Here is a 22896-nt window from a genome sequence, read left to right as displayed (position 1 = left end):
TGTACGATTCTGAATAGGCAATATCTCAGAACATGACTCGGGGCACAGGTCAGCTTATCAGAACATTTTCTGGTAAGTGTGATAGCAGGTGGACTTTACACACCGATAAGGGTTATTAGAGTCAGCAAGGGGCCGCTATTTAAGTAGCGGCTCTTACCTGTTGCTAGACACCTTCCACTTGTCCTGCTTTCCCCACTGACCTGGGAGTCAGCAAGAACCATGAAGTGGCTGCTGCTGCTCAGTCTGCTGGCACTCTCTGAGTGCATCGTGCACAAGTGAGTCTGGCTTTTGCCAAAGGGAAGAGTGGCTCCAAGGGGGATTTTCCAGCTTCTACTGTCTTGCCCACCCCCATGTAACACCTATTTCCTTCCTCCCATTCTTTCCACCTTTTCCCCATATGGAGTCTTCCTTCATGGTCCTTTTCTCCAATTCATGTCTGTGACCACATTACAGACATGCTTTACAGACCAAGCTATGAGATCTACCAGAGTTTTGGGTCAGCCCCATCGCTAGATGACTCCACACATCCCTCTGTGCATTTTGACTTACTGATGGGAACATCTCTGCAACACCTTCTTTCACTCATGAACAAGTTGTCTTGTCTTTCAATCTCAACTTGCAGTCTGGACCAACGATTCCTTCTCTCCTAACCATGCATGTGCCACCATTCTCTCCCAGGGTACCCCTGGTCAAAAAGAAGTCCTTGAGGAAGAACCTGATTGAGAAGGGCTTGCTGAAGGACTACCTGAAGACTCACACTCTCAACCGGGCCTCCAAGTACTTCCCTAAAGATGTCTTTGCCTCTGGTTCTACTGAGAGCCTGGAGAACTACCTGGATGTGAGTGCTTGAGCAGCTTGAAGGGGGAATCACAAGGACTGAGCTAGCAGGAGACATGGTGTTGGGGAATGTGGCTGACAGCCAGAGATAGAAGCTTGGATCTCAGAAGCCCATGGTTGAGAGAACCACAATCACCATTTGCCCTCTCATGTGTTGTGCTTTTATCTGTTTCTTATTTCAATGCTTTTTTATTCTGAGTATTCCCTTATGTATTCAGTCAGGAATTATGTTGGATAGACTGAATAAAACCACAGTTCCCAAGAGAAAGAAAGATGATCTTGATTTAGCCTTACCAGTCAGTGAGAACAATGACAGGCTTGAGGCCATTAACTGAGAGTCCTCTGTCTCAGTGAGTGGTTCCTGGAGGAGTTGCAAGGCGACCTGTAGCAATGTAGGAGCAACTGGGATTCCAAAGAGAATGGAGGGAATTCCAGAGAGGATGAGGGCTCATGCTCACCCTGTGGCCAGAAGGAGCCCAGCATAGTTGAGAAAGCAGTAGAGCAGTGTGAGACAAAAATGGAGGGAAGGGTGGTTGTGCTATTGAACCCAAGGGACCGTGGCTGGGAGGGCAGATAATAGAAAGGCCATGAACTGAAATGAACTGGATCCTAACTGCAATAGATGTCTCTGAGTCACTGGGCTCACATGATCAGACTTAACTCTCAAAAGCTTTTTGCCTCTTCTTTGCGGGAACCAATGGCATGTTCAGCCCAGCAATACAACCCTTGTGTTTTCTTGGAGAATAGGGCAAGGCTGAGGGCACTAAGCCCCTCTTCCTGTGTTCAAGGGCTAGGCCTCTGAGATCCACCAGACCCATTGCACAAATGTTCAGGGTCCAGGCCTGCTGAACCTCAAAAATGCATTCACATTCTGTGAGCCTTACTGTTGTGCTACAAACAACAGAGCCACTCAGAGCCACAATCCATAGGTGACTGCAAGTCAGGAACTGCAGGGATCCTGTTCAGCACATTGTTCAGCACAGGCAGAGCTGGCACCTAGGAGAGCTCAGAAACATAAGCCTATTTAATCACTGAACATTTATTTTTAAAGATCTATTAAGTGACAGTACATGGAGCCAACCAAAGACTAGAGGCTTATGTTCCAGAGAGTACAACAAATTTAGAAAGCATGTGAGATGAATGCAGCTTATAACAGAAGACAAAACAAACTAAGACTTCAAGGAGCAGAAGAGACCAGGGCTGGACTTTGAAGGAGTGTGCTAAGATGGGGAGATGAGATGGAGGGTCTTCTCCGTAAGAAAAACACTAGGATGAGAAGTGGTCACTATGTGAGTTTCGACATGGAACACTCCCAGTCTTTGAGCTGTGTCATCCTGGTTCCTGCAGACCGAATACTTTGGCACCATCAGCATTGGAACCCCCGCTCAGGACTTCACCGTCATCTTTGACACTGGCTCCTCCAACCTCTGGGTGCCCTCCACCTACTGCTCCAGTGCTGCCTGCAGTGAGTGTCTACCATTCCCCCAACACATTCACTTCAGAAAGCAAGGGGAAATAGGTGCTCCTGTGGAGAGGGGTGATTGGAAGTGGTCATAGGGACTCATGGATGAGAAGCCCTATGGGGTCTAATACAAAGTTCTGCTGAGGGCTCCAGGGGGTCAGCCACACTGGAGCCTAAGCTCAGAAGGAAGCCCAAGCAATATGGATAGCAAGGCTGATACACTCAGTGCTTGCTTGGGGCCCTTGGAAGGACTGGAGTCAGCAATCAACCTCAAACAGTGGAACAATACTGACTGCCAAGGAGAAGGGATTAGAACCTGTGGGTCTCTTGGCATTCAAAGGTCATCTTACAGGTCATCCTAGGCAAAGCTCAACTTTCTCTTCCATAGTCTCAACCAACACAAGAAATCCATTCCAGAAACGCATGAGTCTTGTTGCCATTTGAGGTTCCTGATGACACTCCTTGCCTTTGCAGGTGTGCATAACCAGTTCAATCCTGATGACTCCTCCACCTTCGAGGCCACTAGCGAGACAATCTCCATCACCTATGGCACTGGCAGCATGACTGGCATCCTGGGATACGACACTGTGAATGTGAGCACCTGGGGGCTCTGCCTCCTTACACTGCCAGCCATGGAGCCTCCAGGGACTTGGTGACCACACTCAATGGCCCCCAAAGAGAAGTATTGTCTTGGAGACCATCCAGGCAACCAGATGCCTGGCACAGGGAGTGATGTGGCAGAGCTGTCACATACACTCATCAACTGAGCCTAATATGCATAGGGATGGTTCCTGGAGGGCTCAGCCAATCAAAGTGCTAAATTTCAAAGAGAAAGTACAGAAAAGAGACACAATTCTCAATTGTCTTGTAGTATCTCCTCCCCCCCTCCCTCCTGTTCCAGTCACATGAGCCATACACACTCCTGAGCCTATGGCAGCTCTCCTTGGCCCAAACGTGCAGTAGGGTGACCAACCAAAACCCAAGTGCACCTTGACTAGGCATTCTATGTCAGCCTCTCACAACGAGTTGCAGCCTGTGGCCTCTGAGACATCAGTCACCAAGATCCTATCCAGTAGAAGGCCACAAGCATTCCAGGAGACAGGCCCTCTCCAGGTCTTACACTCTGTTGCCCTGGAATGGGAGTTCTCTAAGAAATTTAGCCTCATAGTTCTGGGTTCAGGGATGGAGTCCACTAGTACTCCCAGGAACATGTGCTCATGGAGGACATTATCTCTGTCACCCTTTCCTCTCCTACACAGGTTGGAGGCATCGAAGATACCAACCAGATCTTTGGCCTGAGCGAGTCTGAGCCCGGCTCCTTCCTCTACTATGCTCCCTTTGATGGCATCCTGGGTCTGGCCTACCCCAGCATTTCTGCCTCCGATGCCACACCCGTCTTTGACAACATGTGGAATGAGGGCCTGGTGTCCCAGGACCTCTTCTCCGTCTACCTGAGCTCGTAAGTCAGCTAGCCCTGGGTCTTCTCCCACATGGACCATTGCCACCTAGCCAAGCAAAGATTATCTAGGCCCAGAAGGGCAGCAGATGAGTTGCAAAGATTGAGCAATTTAAAGTCACCTTGAAGCCCACAACAGCACAAATGGGCAGTAATACTGCCCCATGAACCTCATGCTTGTTCCTTCTCTCTGCCTCCCTACAAACAATCTTCATGCACTGCTATATAACATCATTAGCCATTTGCTCCCTGGGCCCAGTTGCTTCATCTTTACATCAGAAATGTCTACTTAAGTGAACCCTCCTAAAGCAGGCTCAACACTAACAACAAACACAGTGAAATAACAAGATTGGAACACAGGTCGGGCCTTTCAAATGCTTCTGGAATGTGAAAGGAGAAACACATTTAGAGACTAGGTGTTCAGTTCATGGGTTAGGTCACAGTGTGGGATGCCTGCTTCCCATACCTAGTCCCTGTCTGCTTCCTACTCCTCTCTATTGGATTCATCTCCATCAGACTACAACACTACGAAGGAGCAAGGAAGCGGTGAAGTAACCTCACCAACTAGGAACATCCAGACTAAGTTCTGTGACCCTTGCCGCAGCGTGAGCCACCCAGTCGATGGAAGATTCATGAATGCCTTAATCTGTCATTCACATTATGCAAAAATTAAATGTTAGCTTACATTCATGCAGATATTTTAAATGCACAGGTAATTTGTCTAATACTATGTATGTTCCATGAACATTCTAGAAATTGATTGTATGCACAGACTCCAAAATAGGCGTCAATATGATTTCCTTCAATTGTATTATTTCTACGGCATTTTTGGAAGCACTCTCATACATCTTGAACAACTACATTGCAAAAGCCAGTAACAAAGAACCCCTCTATGGGGGCTTTTATCAAGGTGGCTCTTGCCTAGTCAATCTTCAGGAGACTCTGAAACATAACATGCTTTCATGAGAGAACTTAAGTATCGCCTGTGAGCCACTATATTAACACACCTAGAACAAAGTACTAGATATTGGCACAACAGACAGTCTGGGACAGATATTTGCCTGCTGTTCAAACTATTCCAAATACCAAACCTCTATGGTAGATTCTTGACCCTGTCCCAGTGGATCACGATAGTGACTTCTGACCCCCATCTGATCACAATAATCAACATGATCTCCAGACACAGCCAACAGAAGCTCTGGCTGAGGAAGAGCATCTCCACCATCAACTACTTAGGGACGTACCAGCCCAATTCCACATTTCTTGTGGTCCCAAACAACACTACAGTCACCATTAGGATACAAAGGATACACTTGGGAACACATATTTGTAGGCCACACCCTGCTACAACTACACAACTGTGTGAACCTGAGCTAGTGGCTTCACTGCTCTGAGACAGCAGTGGAAAGTCAAAAGCCTATGCACCGATTTGTGTGGATGTGCTGTCACAGGAGAGGCACCCATGGGAGTCACACATTCAATGCAGTCCTAGCTCTCCAATGCAGCTCGTCAATGGGATCTTGAGCTGTACACAGCAGTTATGCAAAGCATGAATGAAAGAATGCCTGTCTCTCTCCCCGCCCCTACACTTCCCACAGCGATGACGAGAGTGGCAGCGTGGTCATGTTTGGTGGCATCGATTCTTCTTACTACACCGGAAGCCTGAACTGGGTGCCTGTTTCCTATGAGGGCTATTGGCAGATCACCGTGGACAGGTGAGACCATGCTGCTGCAGGACACCCTGCTGGGAACCCTTATGACTGCTTGATGCACTTGTACTTGGTCGGCTACCCTGATCTGCCTGGAGCAGCCTGCACAGGATAAATCTGCAAACTAGACAAGCCAGCAAAATCCCAGGAAACTGAGCTCATGGGAAGAAAAGCACAGAGAAGGATTTCCAGGAGCTGAGATCCTTACTAAGAACAGGACAGCCAGTTCCAAATGGTTCAAGAACCATGGTCAGATTACAGCGAACTAGTAGGGGCATAGCAATCCTACCTGTCTATACCTCTCACGATAATGGCAGTCTGGAAGGGATCAGAAAGCCTGCCTCAGTAGGAAGATGGCTACTGGCAGTCTAGGATTAGAAATCACTCAGAACAAGAGTTCTTTGCCAATGTCGAAGCCTGACATCCCAGATGTTCTGCCCCATAAGCGGCTTAGGGGTAAACCCGGGGACTCATGGGAACCAACCTTGCATCTCACCCTCAGCATCACCATGGATGGAGAGACCATTGCTTGTGCAGATGGCTGCCAGGCCATCGTGGACACCGGCACCTCTCTGTTGGCTGGACCCACCAGTGCCATTTCCAACATCCAGAGCTACATTGGAGCTTCTGAGAACTCAGATGGAGAGGCAAGTCTAACCACAACGGCTCTCTTCTAGCCACAGGTATGGGGAGGAACATGCACAAGCAATGAACCACTCACACTCTAAACTCTTATTCACACCTTCCAGATGGTTGTCAGCTGCTCATACATGTACTCCCTGCCCAACATTGTCTTCACCATCAATGGAGTCCAGTACCCTGTACCTGCCAGTGCCTACATTCTGGAGGTAAGGGAAAACTCTGACAATCGTATGACATGCCGATATACACCGTGGTCACACATCGACCTAGTAATAGGAAGCACACTTCTCTTCGCTTTAGCCAGGCATTCAACTCACACCTCTCCTGCACAGCTTACAGAGGAAAAGAGTTTCTTCAGAAGCAATGTGTGAACGAGAACTGCCCTTAAGGGAAAAGTGAGGCATCACATGCTGGCACAAAAAGAGGTCATGGTCCTTTCAGACTCAGTCGTCTGAACCCTGAGTCTCAGTGTCACACACATCACTTCTCACCAGGGTGCACACTTTCTCAGCTTCTAGTCCTAGGCTAACACTAGAGGCTCAGCTCATCCCACTTTTTGTATTGTTAAGGGGTCATGGTGAGTCTGGCCATACCTTTAGTCCAATGACCCACGGCAAACACCTTGCTTCTTACTGAAAAGCCATGTACAAAATTAGTTACTCACCGTGCTGACCTTGCTCAGTGCAGGCCTAGTCATCTTCTCAAAGGCGTTTAGCCTGTATCCAAGGCCAAGCCCCATTGTCCAGAGAAGGAAAGCACCCCATGCCCACCTACTGTGCCAATGGTCATGGTGAGATTAATGAGAAGGGCTGCATTTTGGAGGATTCCAAATCTCTCTCCCAAAACCTCACATGTCTTGAGACATGGTGCTCAAAGTACAGTTGCACTAGCTTCCAATAATAGCATATACTGCCCAGAAACTGTGTGCAGCTGCTGAGTTGCAGGCTGACCCATACCAGCTAGTGCCACAGCACTGAGAAATGAAAATCTTTGCATGCTACTTGCAGTCAGAATAAGGAACCTGTAATGGTTATCATTGAGTGCACTAACCCTCACTCTGGTCTCCATGCCCTTCTCTTCTCCAGGAGGATGGCGCCTGCATGAGTGGCTTTGAGGGCATGGACCTCGACACCTCCACTGGTGAGCTCTGGATCCTGGGTGATGTCTTCATCCGCCAGTACTTCACCGTCTTTGACCGTGCCAACAACCAGCTTGGCTTCGCTGCCGTGGCTTAAGCCTGAAGCTTTGGAAATGATTCCTGAAATATTTGCATCCCCTTAGATGGAGTGACCCTTCCTGGTTGTTGTTCCTTGCAATAGAAGTAGATACCTTGCCCTCTTCCCAATCGTGCCCATGACATAGAATAAAAACAGCTGATGAAAATGTGTGTGTCTGCATTTCCTCAATGGTACATCTCCTGCTACTGCTGCTGTCTGAACACCAGGGAAACAGGAAGAAACGCACACACCTGCTCACACTGCATCCAAAATACTGACATTTCCTAAACGGGCACAAATGATTGCAGAAGGAGTCAGAGGGACAGACAGAGCACTGAAGCCTGAGTGGGAAAACAGACATCATCAGGTACATTCAAGCACTGAGCTGATGCTAGGTGGAAAGCAATTGGAGACACACTGCAAATTCTGTCAGCAGGCTCAACACCACACAATCATATTCCAAATGAAAACTGTATGGCATAGGAATTATATCTCACGAAAACTCTTCTCTTTGCACACACACACACACACACACACACACACATATACATGCACACCCTGCAGACCTGTGAATAACTGAGATTCTATTTCAATTAATATATTCTTCCTAAAGGAAGCTCTTATGAGGAAGACACATGTTTCAAACCACCTAAGAAATGCATGACAGCAATAATTAGCTAAGTCCTCTACATTATGCCTTAGGTGTCCTACATGAAGGCAGAGGGAAAAACAAAACAAAAAATAAAACAACATAATTTTGAGTGAATGATCAAAAATTAGAAGGTGAGAAATTGGGGTTTATTCCACAGTTTCCCACACAAAACTAACTAATAAAGCTTCTATTTTCGTCTCTGCACAATTGGTTTTCAAAAGGTGGCCTAATAAGCAAAAGACTATTGCTTTTTTTAATCTTTTATTTCTTCTTATTATTATCATCATCATTTTATGATACAATTCCATAGACTCAGAAATTTCCCTTATCCCCTTCCCCATTCCTCCCTCCACCAAGTTCCCCTATATCATTACTATTGTATAGTTATTCAGACACAGCTATATTTACATTTCTGTGGGCATGGACAAGGGCACAGAATCCAGCATCCTATTGTCATATAGTAACCAGTATCATTGGGAGTCCAGTTTTAGTTTGTAAGTAGAGATGCACACTACATTGTATCCTCACATATGCATATGATAGTCTCCATTTCACATTAACTGTACATCCCCTTCAATGAAAACCACAATAAAAATTCAGCAAGAGGAAGAAAAATAGAAAGTTACAATGCCATGAAGTTACATAACATGTTACTAGATATCACAGTCTCCATTACACATCTACTATACATCCCCTTCCATGAATAGCCACCAAAAAAAAAATCAACAACAGGAAGAAAAAAGAAATTAACAACACCATGAAGTTAAATAACACGCTATTGAAAGACTAAGGCAAAATAAAGACCACCTTGAAGAAAATGATGCTACTGTACGATCTATGAGTCAGTGAAGAATTCAACCAGAAGAAAGTGTTTTGAAGAGCACTGAAAGCAAGTGGAAAAGCACAGCAAGTACATTTTTATTTTTATTTTCTTTTCATTATTTTATTATGATAATATTTATGGATTTGATTAGTGCACAAAGGGACAAGGGCTACAGAAAAGTGGGTAAGACCATTGTTTCCTCATTATTTCTTTTCTTGATCTGGAGTAATGGGAGAATAAAGGAAGAAGCCCGACTCAACCTCCCATCCATCCCAAGTCCGCAACATTGGGCATGCTATGAGGGTTCTGCTCAAGTGGTCAAGTGGTTTGGTGGTCCAACAGTTCTGAATTGCTGCCAATATTACCATTCCAAGCATGATGAAATCTCCCCAGAATCCACTGGCTGACACAGTCTACCTTAGAGTCTCCATCAGCCCAGATCTTCACTGCAAACTCATGGCTGGGACAGATGAATTTGTTCTGTCCTCTGTCCTCTTGTGGTACCATGTGTCTTCTACAGGTTCCAAGACTGCCATATCTTCCATGTGCACTTGGATTTGCTGTCTACTGTTCCATCTGAGACTCTGAGGAGGCTCAGCTTTGACACTTGCACTCCATGGTCAGATCATGGAACCTGCACTTCTCTTCAGGGTTTGGGTTCTGAGATCAGCAGTTCAGTTGCAGGGATCCCCAAAGAAACTTCATCTGAGGTGATCCCAGACCTGATTCTCGTGTGTGCTTGCCAATACAAGGTCCGGCACAGTGCATTGCCCCAATCAGCTTATGCATATGTTGTAGTTGCAATTGCTGGATCAGTTCAGTTTCCAGCCCTGTCTTCTACAAGAACCAAAGGGTGTTGCAATCCAGCCTGTTTCTGCCCAGCACACACTTGGCCCTCACACAAACCAGTGGGAGCTGCAGCCTACTCAGGGACATTCCCAATAATCCCCACCAGGCCGGCTCCTGCCCTGGTTCCCATACTTGCCAGTATGTACAGCAGATCGGTCCAGTCTGTCCCACATCCCATTCAGCTCTCCTACATGTCAACGGGCAATGAAGCCTAGTTCAACCCAACCAGCCCCACTATCCAGCCCACACACAAACTGCTGGTTGCCGTTGTGTCCAACCACATATGTCCCAGTCCTGCTTTTCATGCTCCCCTGTGGAAGTGGTAAACCAGGAGAAAGGCCCCCACTGTTTCCCTAACAGGCCCAATCTCTGGATCCCAATCCCTGGATCACTCTCCAGGTGGTTCTGCAGTTTAAATTGACAGAATTTGCACCCTGTGCCAGCATCTACCAGCTGATGCTGCAACAAAATCCAAATGACCCTTACCCACTCTGATTTATGCTTGCACCTGTAGAAACAGTCAACCCAGCCTGGCTTCATTGATCTAGCTCACATGAGGTCCACAGATGTTGCAGCTCTTCCGCTCCAATCTGCCCCCATCCCAACTCACACTCTCCAATGCAAGTGGTGTTCCAACAGGGGAGCCCTCCACATTTCCCCTACCAGGTTTTCTCCCTTCCTCACTGGTTCTCACATGTGCTGATTTGGCACCACAGCCCAGTCTGGCATGGCCAGCTTACCTCAGCTTTTGACAGTGGGTGCTATAGCCTGGCCAACACAGCCCAGCCCCAGTTCCCCCTCAAATTGGTGGGGGCTAAAGCCGAGCTCATCTCACCTCAGCACAAGTACATTTTTATGCTACAGTTGAGAAAATGTAGGCAGGGCCATAATGGGCATCTTCCCTTTTTCTTGCTGCTTTCCTGTCCTGCATATGGACTCTGGTTCTTGTCCCAGTGGCCCTGCTTCCCATGCAGCTCCCTGCCTATGGTCTAGGACAGCAGTCAAGGATGGCCCAAAGCCTTGGGATACTGCACCTGTGTGGGAGAGCAGGAAGAGTCTCCAGGTTCCTAGCCTCAGATTGGCAAGGCTCCTGCCGTTCAGGCCACTTGGGGAGTGAATCAGCAGACAAAGATCTTCCTCTCTGTCTAGCCTCCTCTGTATATCTGACTTTCCCAGAAAAATAAAATAAATATTTTTCTTTTTTAATTACAGTGGAAAAGCTCAATGATAGGATGAATAAAGCAGAAGAAAGAGTCTCAGAATGGGGAGATACTTCCTAGAAAACAGAGCTGCGTCAAGCCATAAAAAAAGTATCCAAGAATTAAGAGACTATTGAAAGGCCCAATATACAAGTTATGGGAGTTCCAGAAGGCACAGAAAGAGAAGCTGGGGTTAAAGGTTTACTCAACGAAATATCAAATGAAAACTCCCGTAATCTGGACAAAGAACTGGAATGCAATATCCAGGAGGGGCACAGAATTCCCAACAGAGTTGAACAAAAGTAATCTTCACCACGACACAAAAAAAGACTAAGCAAAGATACAAGGATCATGTCAATTCACAAGGATTTACATAAAAAATATACAATTACTGCACTAAAGGTAAATTACAAACAAAAAGATAAACAGGTGGCATGACAGTATATTCTGTACTAGATATAAGTGTATATAAAAAAATAAACACATTCATTTGAAACATGATTGGTGATTAGCACTGAATAATGGGGTTATAAATCATTTTGAAAACACTTTAATACGATTTATGTTATTGAAAAGCACAGAGGGAGAGAGAAAGATCTTCCTTTCAATGGTTCCCGACCTAAATGCCCACAAAGATTACCAGGGTAGGTTGAATACAGTGATCCAGAAATCAATCTGAGACTCCCACATCTGTAGCAAGACCAAAGTGATCAATGTATCATTGGCCACAAGTGAAAATTTGAAGGATAGTAGACACAAGAGAAGCAGGACTGAAATTCAATCACCGTTGTAGCAGATGTGGACAATGCTAGATGGGGACATCTAGAGCAGAATCAACCACTGTAACATCTAACCCCCCATTACTTACGTACCTAGAAACAAGTCTATACTAATCACGTATAGGAGTACTTCGACACTCCCACAGAAGATGTGTGCTATGAAAACTATGCTCAGATCTCACAAATTCTTTTTCAAATTAAAAGATGTTTCTAAAGCTTTTATCCCATGAGCTTCTGAAGCTCCTGCATGTTATGTGCATATGTGAACCAGAACTAATGAGCCTGTCAATGGAATGGTAACAACAGCCTACAACTAGGGAAGAGCAGTGAGCCTGAGGCAGAGAAGGATAGAGTACAAGGTGGCTGTGACTGAGGTCCATGCCCTGGGCTGAGTCCCTGATGGAAAGCCCTGCAATCAGTCCAACTCCACAGCACCTGTCAAGCATTAAGTGCTCCATCTCCATCTCCACATGTGTACTTTCTTCAACCTCATTCCATTACTTAATCTGATACATTCCTGGAACACTCCTGAACACCTGGGACCTTGGCAAGGAGTAGCCAACACTAGTACCGCAAGGCCAGACACTGCCACACCGAGTGCCAGGCAGGACTAATGGCTGGGTAAACACTGTTGTCCACATATCCTGCATGGCCACCTGGCACTCTGAGATTAGGCAGATTCTTTGGTGTTTGCCCTGGATCACATTGGCTGATGATCAGAAGGCTCCAGCAGCAAGATCACCCTCTGTCTCCCAAGAGTTCTAGTACATGAGGTCATGGAGTTCACTTCTCAGAGAGACCCTGGAACAGTCATCACAGAATGCCAACATACACTCAAAAACACTCAAAGGGCCCGGTGTGCAAGACTAACGGCTAAAGTCCTCACTTTGCACACATCAGGATCCCATATGGGCAACAGTTCATGTCCCGGAGGTCCTGCTTCCCATCTAGATAGCTGCTTGTGGCCTGGGAAAGCAGTCGAGGATGCCCCAAGGCCTTGGGACATTGTACCTATATGGGAGAGCTGGAAGAAGCTCCAGGCTCCTGGCTTCAGATCGGCTAACCCCTGCATTATGGCTCCTTGGGCAATGAATCAATCAATGAAATATCTTCCTCTCTTTCTCTCCTCCTCCCTGTATAGCTCACTTTCAAATAAAAATAAATAAATCTTTTTTAAAACACACACACACACACACACACGGAAATAATCCAGGTATGCCAAGAACCTCGCAAGGACAGCACTCTCCTGAGACCCAGGGACCACTCTGGAGAGTACCACCTGTTGCTCAGGATAACAGCATGCATGCGAATTTAAAGGGAAGAAGAGCACAGATCTCAAAGTGCTCAAGAAAGCAGAGGAAATCAATTTTGCCTCAAAATTGATTATACATGACACAACCAATGGACTTTGACCTCTGCTTCCTCAGATCACAAACATGTCATGAATGATACCGAGTGTGAGACATCCAAGTGGCTCTTGTTGGACTTAGGCCTGCCAAGGGGATGGTTCCACCTGTGACTAAATAGAGAAAGACTATGCGCACACTCATTCTGAGTGGGAAGGATTCATCTCTGGGTGAATTGTCAGCCAGTGGCCTCAGTTTCTCTGGCTAATGGCTGAGATGACACTCAATGTCTTGTTATGTTGCTCCTGTCAGTTGAACTTCTTACTTTCTCAGAGCCAGTAGAGTCTACACCTACAGTCAACCAGCATGACAGGTGTTGCAATCAGCACAACACAACTCAAACACACGTCTCTTCTTGCTGCTGCCTAGAGTCATGAGTCATGAGTCATGGCCATGCTCAAAGGGAATGGGCTATACCACTGCATCAATATCCCTGAAACACGAACAGGGCCTGTGTTAGTCTGATTCTCATTACTACAAAGAAACACCTTGCGGTGTTTTCAATATTTCAAGACCAAATAGCATTAGGTAGAATGTTTCCTGGTGAGGAACCCATAACGGGCATTGGTGTGTGTGCAGGACAAGAAGTTGAGCCAGATTCCACAGACGGTGGCTCCGTGGACATGCGGGCTAACAGCAACCCTCTCCTGAAGAATGATCTCCATGGATGAGAGTCTGCACACAAAGTCCTCTCACCTCCTGATGGATCCATTCTTCCCAACAGTACCATTAGCAGGCAACGTAGGACAAATGAGATTTAGCAGAGTATTTAACATCCACAACAATGTTCCAATCACATCAGGGACATCCTAGACAAAATCTGCCCTACTCCTTAATTGTTTCCCTAAGCATGTCAGTCTCTCTCTGAAATTCAAAATCCTACTCTTGTGAAAATATTAAGTGTCTTTCTCAACTCAAAAGCTTCCTCCAATATGATCCAGAACCCCTCCAGAAGAGAAGACAAGATGTCTCCCTCTCTCCCTGCAGTTCACTCTTCTGTTGAGCAATTGTGCATGCAGTTTAGAATTCAGCACACCCTACACACTTTCATGATCAGGCTTGGCAACAAACAGACTCCTTGCTGCTGTTTCATCCTTACATTCCTGCAATTAACTGTCCCTGTAAATCAATTTTCACATCACTGTGGACTCTTCATGATGGTCCCAATATTTCGGTCCCAGGAATAATCTAAGACACATGGGGATTTCAGATCAAGATCATTTCAGGTCACCAATCAGAGCTGTATTATCAATCAAGGATTCACAAGGTAGTAAATGCTACTTAGGGATGATGCTAATGGTGGGGATGAGGGGGACTCTCTGCCCAAACTCCTAGCAGAATTGGTGAAAGGGGCTCACAATGTGTTGTTCCCAGCTCCAGTCATAGCTGAACATGGGGCCATCACACAGGCAAACGTGTCCCCTCATCTCAGGTTACACCTTCTATTACACACTCTTTCTAGGTCCAGGTTATCTCCACGGAGAATTGCTCCATGCGTATACTGGGTGTCGTCACAGACACAGTGCCTCTGGCCAAACATGTGGGTAGTGTGTACCAGACACTTTCATTATATACGGACTGAAGCACCAAGTATAGTGTTTCTATGACCCACTGTATGAAAGAAAAAAACATTTTCCAAGCCATGAAGAGGAAATAATGACTCAGAATCCGCCAACAAAAGGCAAATATACACACTAATGCACAGATTCCATAAAGGCGTACCCAATGAACCCATCTGCACAGGCAGGTGGGTCTTGCTCACTGAACCTCTGACTGCTCCCATGCTCTATAGAAACAGCACACATCGCTATTGTGAGCAGCTGCTTTCTAAAACACCACAAACATAGGTTGCTTGAACAGGAACAAATCACGGTATGCTGACCTTCTCCAACATTGGATTAATGCTGTGTTCTATGCATCTCTGACCACTTCTGTCAAAACACTGAGCTTGGAAAGCTTCTTCCCACCCACCTCCCCAAACACACCCCAGTTATACTCCAACTGTGTGATATCATTTTGGTGAAAAGCCACTCAGCAGGCAAATCCTCTGAACGTGACTCCAGGCGGGACTGTCTTATCATAATGTTCCATATAGGAGTGTGATAGCTGGTGGTATTGACATGCTGATAAGGGTTATTAGAGTGAGGATTTGGTCCGAATGTATATAAGCAGTGGCCCTAGTCTGGTGCTCTACATCTTCCACTCAGCCTGCCTTGCCCATTGACTTGGGAGACAGCAAAAACCATGAAGTGGCTGCTGCTGCTCGGCCTGCTGGCACTCTCTGAGTGCGTCATCCACAAGTGAGTCTGGGGTTGGGCAGCAGGATGTAAAACTCCAAGGACATCTCTCCAGCCCTCTACTATTTCCTAAGCGCCAGATGTCCTACTGAACACATTCCTTCCTTCCTGTGTTCCAGCATCTTTAGACTTCCTGGGTTCCTTTTCCTTCCTGCTGAGGCCACACGGTAGGCATGGCTAACACCACAGACCCTGAGAGCTGCTGTGGTGTGCTTTCAGCACCATTGCAGTCACCTCCACTCTGTGCATTCTGGGTAAAAATGGGAGCTTCTCACTTTCCTTCCTTTGCTTCTCTTGAACTGCTTTCATTGCATATTAGGGCACTTGCAGCATGCTCTGGGCAGGATCCTCAGCCAGTAACCAATCATCCCTTGACTGGGACTGTCTCAATGCTCTGCCCCAGGGTTCCTCTGGTCAAAAAGAAGTCCTTGAGGAAGAACCTGATTGAGAAGGGCTTGCTGCAGGACTACCTCAAGACTCACAGCCCCAACCCGGCCTCCAAGTACTTCCCCAAGGATGCCTTTGCCACCGAGTCCACTGAGACAATGGAGAACTACATGGATGTGAGTGCATAGGCAAATAGAAATGGCAGCAGCACCAAGGACTGGGCTAGAGCATGAATGGGGAATTGGGATGGCAGTCAAAACAGCTGACTGATGTCACCAGCCCAAGGATACTCAGGGAAACTCGCTATCTGAACTATCACTCTCATTTGTTGATCATTCATTTCTTCAATATGTACACTCGGTCCAAGCTTATAGGTCAGATATCTTTTGGCAGGGTAAAATATTAAAGAAAGCACAATGATGGGGGCGGGGGAAAGATGACATGAGAGAATGAGAGAATCTCCAAACTCAGGAAGAAGACAGACTAGGGAAAAGAATATGAGGAAAAGTTGTCATTCAGTGACCAAGTGGCTCTAGGAGGGCACAGACATATCCTGGGAGCTGTGACAGAAGAGTGTATGGTTCCATGAGGAGGAAAGGACTTCCTGAGAGCAGGAGAGTTTATGTTCATCCTATGGCCACAGGAAGCCAAGTGCTTATGGTGAAGAAACAACAGAGTGCAGGAGAAGCATGGAAAGGAAAAGAAGTTTTTCAATTGATGCAAAGTTGCCATAAGTGTGGAAATAAACATGAGTGTAAGGGCCCAAACACTTGGCCTCTTATCCACTGTCTTCCCAGGACATGACAGAGACCTGGACATGAAGTGGAACAACTGGAAATTTAATGCATACACATACAGGATGACAATAATGCAGGCAGAGGCTTAATCATCTTTGCCATTTCATGGGCCTGTAGAGGTGACATTTGGCCAGAGTTCTGAAAGACAAACTGAAGGGACAACCAATGCAAGCTCCTTGCCCTGCAATAGATCTTCAATTGTCTTTCACCATAACAGGGAAAGTGGAGTAGAACGGGCAAGAAGTAACATGCTGCCACTGAGAATTGAAACACTGAGGGTGTTTTATCTTATAACCTACAATTAACACCAAAGTTGAGGAATAACACATATTTCCACAAGCCCTAAGGTTAAGTGACCTGTGTCACCTGATATGAAAATGAACAAAGTGCACTTGAGGCTTCACTTGCTGCTACCACAGGTTGCACTACGCTCTCTGAGAAGCTCACAACACAAGAGGCTGAGACTGACACACGGAGACAACCAGCCAACAGGGGACAGCACATGAGCCTTGGGTACAAATGACTTAACAGGGAAGAGTCAAGGGAAACCAGGGAGCCATCAGACAAGACTACAAGGAGGAATGGGGACAAGAGCTGGGCTTTGAATGAGGGAGCACTGAAAGGAGAAATTAGAAGAGAGGAGAGGATCACGGAGCAGTGAACTGAGGATATGGTCTTCAGGAAGACCTGCATGTAAAACTCCGTGTCCTTGAGCTGTGCTGTCCTGACCCCCACAGGCTGAGTACTTCGGCACCATCAGCATTGGAACACCCCCTCAGGAATTCACCGTCATCTTTGACACCGGCTCCTCCAACCTCTGGGTGCCCTCCACCTACTGCTCCAGCCTTGCCTGTTGTGAGTACCTGGACCTTTACAACCCCTCCCACTCCTTCTTTCCCGGCATCAGCTGACAACCTGGGAACCCTGACCACTCAGACACTTCTCAGTGCTGCCCTTCAGCCTGTTGGAGGCACTCAGGATTCATACAACACGGCTTCTCAGGGATGTGGCATCAGAGAGTCAAACTGGGAAACTGGCTGTGTGCCATACAGGGATGAAGAGACATGGTCAGATGATGTACCCGTGGCACAAAGTTTGTACATGCCCCAAGTGATGCCTTTCTAAAGGCAAAGTTTTGATATTGACCAGGTGCAGGGACCTTAACGATAATGCAGTGTTCATGAAACACACACTACAGGCACTGATTTGCTGATCTCACAGATTTTATCACTGAGGCTCATCACAATGCTTCCAGTTTCATTCACTAACAGGAGTCTAACCTGTGTTCTGTTTCACAGCAAATGCCCAGGTAATTTTTTGTTCCCATAACGGAGCATTACTGCCAGAGGGGCCCATGACAGTGCCCAGCGTTTGCCCAGGTCATCTGGGGAAGTTAAGGGATATCCTAAGACTGTCCACCAGTGACATGGTGTTTCTGACTACAGGATCCAGTGAACTAGTGTTCTAACGGTCTCCTCAATCAGGTTAGGACAAAGGTTATTCTTCCCCAGTGACTCACACAGGGACAAGAGACAGGACACCGGAAAGCCATTACCAGCTCACTTCTTTATATTCATACACTGATGAGCCACTTCCTGACTTGCAGTCCTACACAAGCGCTTCAACCCTAAGGACTCCTCCACCTACCAGGCCACCAGTGAGACTCTCTCCATCACCTATGGCACTGGCAGCATGACTGGCATCCTGGGATATGACACTGTGAAAGTGAGTACCTGGGGACCCTGAACCTCACACTGCCATTCTAAGGACCTAGAGAAATTGTGGGCAGCAAAAAGATTCACAAGAGAAGTTCACATTATCAGTAATGTTCTTAGTGATGACACAAGCAAAAAACACGGTGGTTGGAGAGCAATGAGACACAGGTGGCACACACATCAGGGGCTCAGCCAAGAGTGCAAAAGGAGTGGTAGCTGGCTCCCTTGCACCAGCTCTGTGATGAATGTCATGGAACAACAAGGGATTGAGGACTGAAAGGTTAAAATGACTACAGTATTATCTTCTACTTCCTCTACCTCCCTCAAGTCACAAGACTTCCACAATCCCTACTGCTAGGGAGGGAGAGCACTGAACAGAATTTGCTGGGATTGCAATTTAATCTCTTTCTTACAGCAGAAGCTCATACAGAATCACACAGGGGGCCACATAAGCATCAGCGGCCATTGATATGTACTGTGGGCAGTGAAAAGCACCCTACGTATCAGCCTGATGCCCTGCAAGCTCAGTCTTTCCGTAAATGAAACATGATGGCTATTTCTACAGCATAAGACTCCACCTGTGCTCTCAAACAGTGCTTATGGACAATACCATCTCCCTCTCTCTCTCTCTCTCTCTCTCTCTCTCTCTCTCTCTCTCTGTCCTACACAGGTTGGAAGCATCGAGGACACCAACCAGATCTTTGGCCTGAGCAAGACAGAGCCTGGCATCACCTTCATGTTTGCTCCCTTTGATGGCATCTTGGGTCTGGGCTACCCCAGCATCGCTGCCTCCGGTGCCACACCCGTCTTTGACAACATGTGGAATGAGGGCCTCGTGTCCCAGGACCTCTTCTCTGTCTACCTGAGCTCGTACGTTGGATACTCAGGGCCTTATCAAACTGAACACTTTCACAACACACACAAAAGAACTGCTTCAGGCACAGTGAGAAAGCAACATTCTTAAAAGGATACCATGTTAAATGTCACCATCAGGGTGTGGAGACGGGTGTCTTTGAGCAATCATGCTGCCAAATCTCTGTCTCTTACTGTCTCTCTGTCTCACCTCCTCCTTTCCCTTGACACTGGTCTGCATTCACTGTTTTGGACCAGCTGAGATGTTTGTCCCTGAAATTCCCAACTTGAATGTTACTAGCCAGTGGAACTTTTGAGGACACCTTCCATCCACCATGGCCCTCAAAACATGCCTTTTTGATGGAAATCACATACCACACACCTCAGGATTCATAGCACAAAATACAAAAACCTGACTGCGATTTGGAGACAGATTAAGAATTCATACCATATGGAATTTAAAACTACACTGAGGCAGTCGGTATGAGTTCTGATACTGCTTAAGGTACACACTTGCCATTTCCACCTCCTGAATGCCGTCACCACTCCACTACTTGCATCTCAGCCTCCCCATAGCGCCAATTCTATCAGGATACTGCAGAAAACTCAAGAACTTTCTCCCCAGAAGAGAACAACTGACCTCAATTTCCTAGGTTCAACATAGGCCAAGGAGGGCTTTGGGGACATTTGGGAAACAGACAAGTGGACATTCATAGATTGCCCACACATGTGAAAAAATGACTAATGTTTACAGACATTGGCATCAACAGCCCTGATTGAGAGCCACTGACTCTGTCCCTGATTGCTGAGAAGCCAACATTGGCTCAAATTCACATCTCTTGTGCGCTCAGGGCAGCTGTCATGAGGATCTTAACACAGCAAAGCTTATTTGGGAACCATATTGTCCTTGCTCTCCTTATGGCTAACACTTCCATCTGGGCAATCTTGAGCAAGTTGCTTTCTTTTCTGAGCCTCACACTTCTTTGGAATAGGTAAATATGCAACTAATAATGCTGACCACTACCTGAAAATGGTTAAACAAGACGTGTACCATGATGTCACATTAACACAGCTTTTGGCATGGATGGGTGATCTATCCAGGGAGGTGCCTAGGCTTTACATAACAGAAATGTCGCACATGAATGAGTTCATGTCTTCTCTCCCTCTCCCACAGTGATGATGAGAAGGGCAGCTTGGTGATGTTTGGCGGCATCGATTCTTCTTACTACACAGGAAGTCTGAACTGGGTGCCTGTCACTCATGAGGGCTACTGGCAGTTCACCTTGGACAGGTGAGTCCATACTGATGCCGAATGTGCTGACCTGGGCCCTGATCTCAGTTCTTGGTGTAGTCACAGGTGACTCACTGTCTTGATAGCCAACACAGAAGGAAGCTGAAACATGGACACACTAGAGAGAGCCCAGGAACGCGAGTGGGGGACAGAGAGGGCTGCACAGGAGGGAACCCAGGTCCAATACAACAATCAAGACAGTCACTTGATTCTGATTAGTCATGCAGCTTCTCCTGCCAGCATTTCAGACCAGGTGGCTGAAATGCTGAAATGGCTACACACTTCTCAACATTTAGGCAACATGGGAAGCATCACACAGCCTTTCTCTCTACAAAGAATGTCACCGAAGGTGTAGGATGAGGAACAAATGACTAAGAAATCAGCTCAGGTCTAACCTAAACAAGCCATGTTGTACTCTGGCTTCCCAAGTGTTGAATGAATGCCCTATCCATGTACATTCACGTAGATCATACACATTACTTGTGTACATGCATGAAACAATTCCTTGCATCTCACCCTCAGCGTCACCATCAACGGAGAGACCATTGCTTGCGCAGACAGCTGCCAGGCCATCATTGACACGGGCACCTCTCTGCTGGCTGGACCCACCAGTGCCATTTCCAGCATCCAGAGCTACATCGGAGCTTCTGAGAACTTGTTGGGAGAGGCAAGTCCATCCCCAGATGCTCTCTTCTAGACTCAAGTGCTGGGAGTCCCATACATGAGGAATGAGCCCCTGCTAATACTTCTATCCTCATGCCTGCCAGGGTACCATCAGCTGCTCAGCCATCGACTCCCTGCCTGATGTTGTCTTCACCATCAATGGAATTCAGTACCCTCTGCCTGCCAGTGCCTATATCCTGAAGGTAAGGGCCACAGGATCACGCTGGGATGAGTGGGCAGAGCCAATTCACCAAGTAATCACCCACTGTGCCCTGTCACAAAGAAATATATATTTCTCCAGCATAATGACAAGAGGATGATGCCACCTGCTCTGTAGGACATTTAATGAGACAGCGTATCTATAAACAACACACAAATGAGAATCTGGAAGAAAACGCTAAAGGGAAAGGGAGGCAGACGGTGACATCCTGAGAAAATGACTGTGTTCAGGCACATCTGTACTTCGTCCTGAGTCTCAATGACCTGCCCTTCAATACTCAGCAAAGTGCAACCATTCTCAGTTTCCAATTCTTCATCTAAAAACCAGACATGTGGGATCAACCCACTCTCAGATTGTGCTTAGTGCCATTCCATGAAAGTGACCACATCTGAGTCTATTGAGCTACAGGGATATCCCCTAGAATGTCAAGAGAAAAATCGATTTATCCTAGTGACTGACACCGCCAGTGAGAAACACACACACCTGAGCCTCTCCTCAGTCATCTTACATACAGGCACAGCTACATCTAGTAACTCAAGTAGGGGAAAGGCCGACTCATCCAGATGTCAGACATCCTTTATGGAAGCTGGTGTTCTAAGGTCAGGATTGCAGCTCAACCAAAGACACCACATAATGTCCAGCAATGCATGAACACCAAGACTGCACTGAGAAGCTAGGACCAGTACATCCAGGTCAGCAGAAACCAAAGCCCTAGACACTGAGCTAGGAATCCCTTCTAGGCATAGAACTTGCAGACAGACAAGGAAACCAGGGTGATTATGACTAGCTCCTGTCACTGGATCCACTGTCCACTCTCCCATGCTGTTCCTTCTCTGCTCTGCAGGAAGATGACGACTGCATCAGTGGCTTCGAGGGCATGAACCTTGACACCTCCTCTGGCGAACTCTGGATCCTGGGTGATGTCTTCATCCGCCAGTACTTCACCGTCTTCGACCGGGCCAACAATCAGCTTGGTCTGGCTGCCGCAGTTTAAGTCTGCAGCTTTGAGCCCTCTTCTAGACACATCTGCTCTCCATACTGCGCTCCCTTAGATCGAATTCTCCCCACACTTCTTCCTGAAACACAGTCTCCTTCCAAAAGCAGTAGCTGCTTGACTGTGTTCCAAAACACACCCATCATGCAGAATAAAAACAGCTAATGATAATGTGTGTATTTTGGTTTTTTCTGAATGCTATGTCCCCTGTAGGTGCTCCACATTCTTGGCTTAGAAGATCTAGAACAAGCTTTAAAAATTGTTTATGCCCCATTTCTTCCATGTCTTCCTCAGTTCATCCTGAGATTGACAAAGGCTTGTGTTCCTTTGTTGGGGAGGCATCAGTCATATTCCTAGTGCCTCAGTCTCTTCTTTTGCTATTGAAAAATGCTATTCTGGTTAGCAGAATCTTCTCATAATATTTGCTTTGAGCTGCAGTGAACACAGGCCTACACGTCAATTTTACTTTTCCTTACACTACGTGGTTCTTTGTCTAGAATCACTTGTAGCACTCCCTACAGCAAGTTTCTGTCTCAGGCTCTTGTGCTACTGTCCACCACAAACTCCAAGCCCAAGCTAAAGCCTCACTGCTGTGCACCTACAGAGATCCACACTACTCTTCACCAGCCCATGTGATTCTGGGAAAGGG

The 22896-nt window shown here is 46.7% G+C and overlaps 2 protein-coding genes across 2 annotated transcripts; both read left to right on the top strand.

The window, feature by feature from the left end:
* The first annotated feature begins 219 nt into the window (after positions 1-219).
* Positions 220-7341, top strand: LOC121157604 (pepsin-3). Its single transcript, XM_040981897.1, has 9 exons — positions 220-275; positions 679-838; positions 2185-2302; positions 2774-2892; positions 3559-3758; positions 5354-5470; positions 5967-6111; positions 6214-6312; positions 7192-7341. The coding sequence occupies exons 1-9, from the start codon at positions 220-222 to the stop codon at positions 7339-7341; spliced, it is 1164 nt and encodes a 387-aa protein (XP_040837831.1).
* A 7934-nt stretch (positions 7342-15275) lies between these two features.
* On the top strand, positions 15276-22247 carry LOC121157603 (pepsin II-4-like). The gene is made up of 9 exons (XM_040981896.1): positions 15276-15331; positions 15732-15891; positions 17250-17367; positions 18119-18237; positions 18898-19097; positions 20254-20370; positions 20893-21037; positions 21138-21236; positions 22098-22247. Exons 1-9 carry the CDS (start codon positions 15276-15278, stop codon positions 22245-22247), a joined length of 1164 nt encoding a protein of 387 aa, XP_040837830.1.
* The last annotated feature ends 649 nt before the right edge of the window (positions 22248-22896 follow it).

Source organism: Ochotona curzoniae, unplaced genomic scaffold, assembly GCF_017591425.1.
Source record: "Ochotona curzoniae isolate NIBS_2020 unplaced genomic scaffold, NIBS_Ocur_1.0 contig_3527, whole genome shotgun sequence".
Taxonomy (NCBI): Eukaryota; Metazoa; Chordata; class Mammalia; order Lagomorpha; family Ochotonidae; genus Ochotona; species Ochotona curzoniae.
The sequence above is the reverse complement of the archived record's forward strand: the minus strand, read 5'-3'. Positions and strand labels throughout refer to the sequence as shown.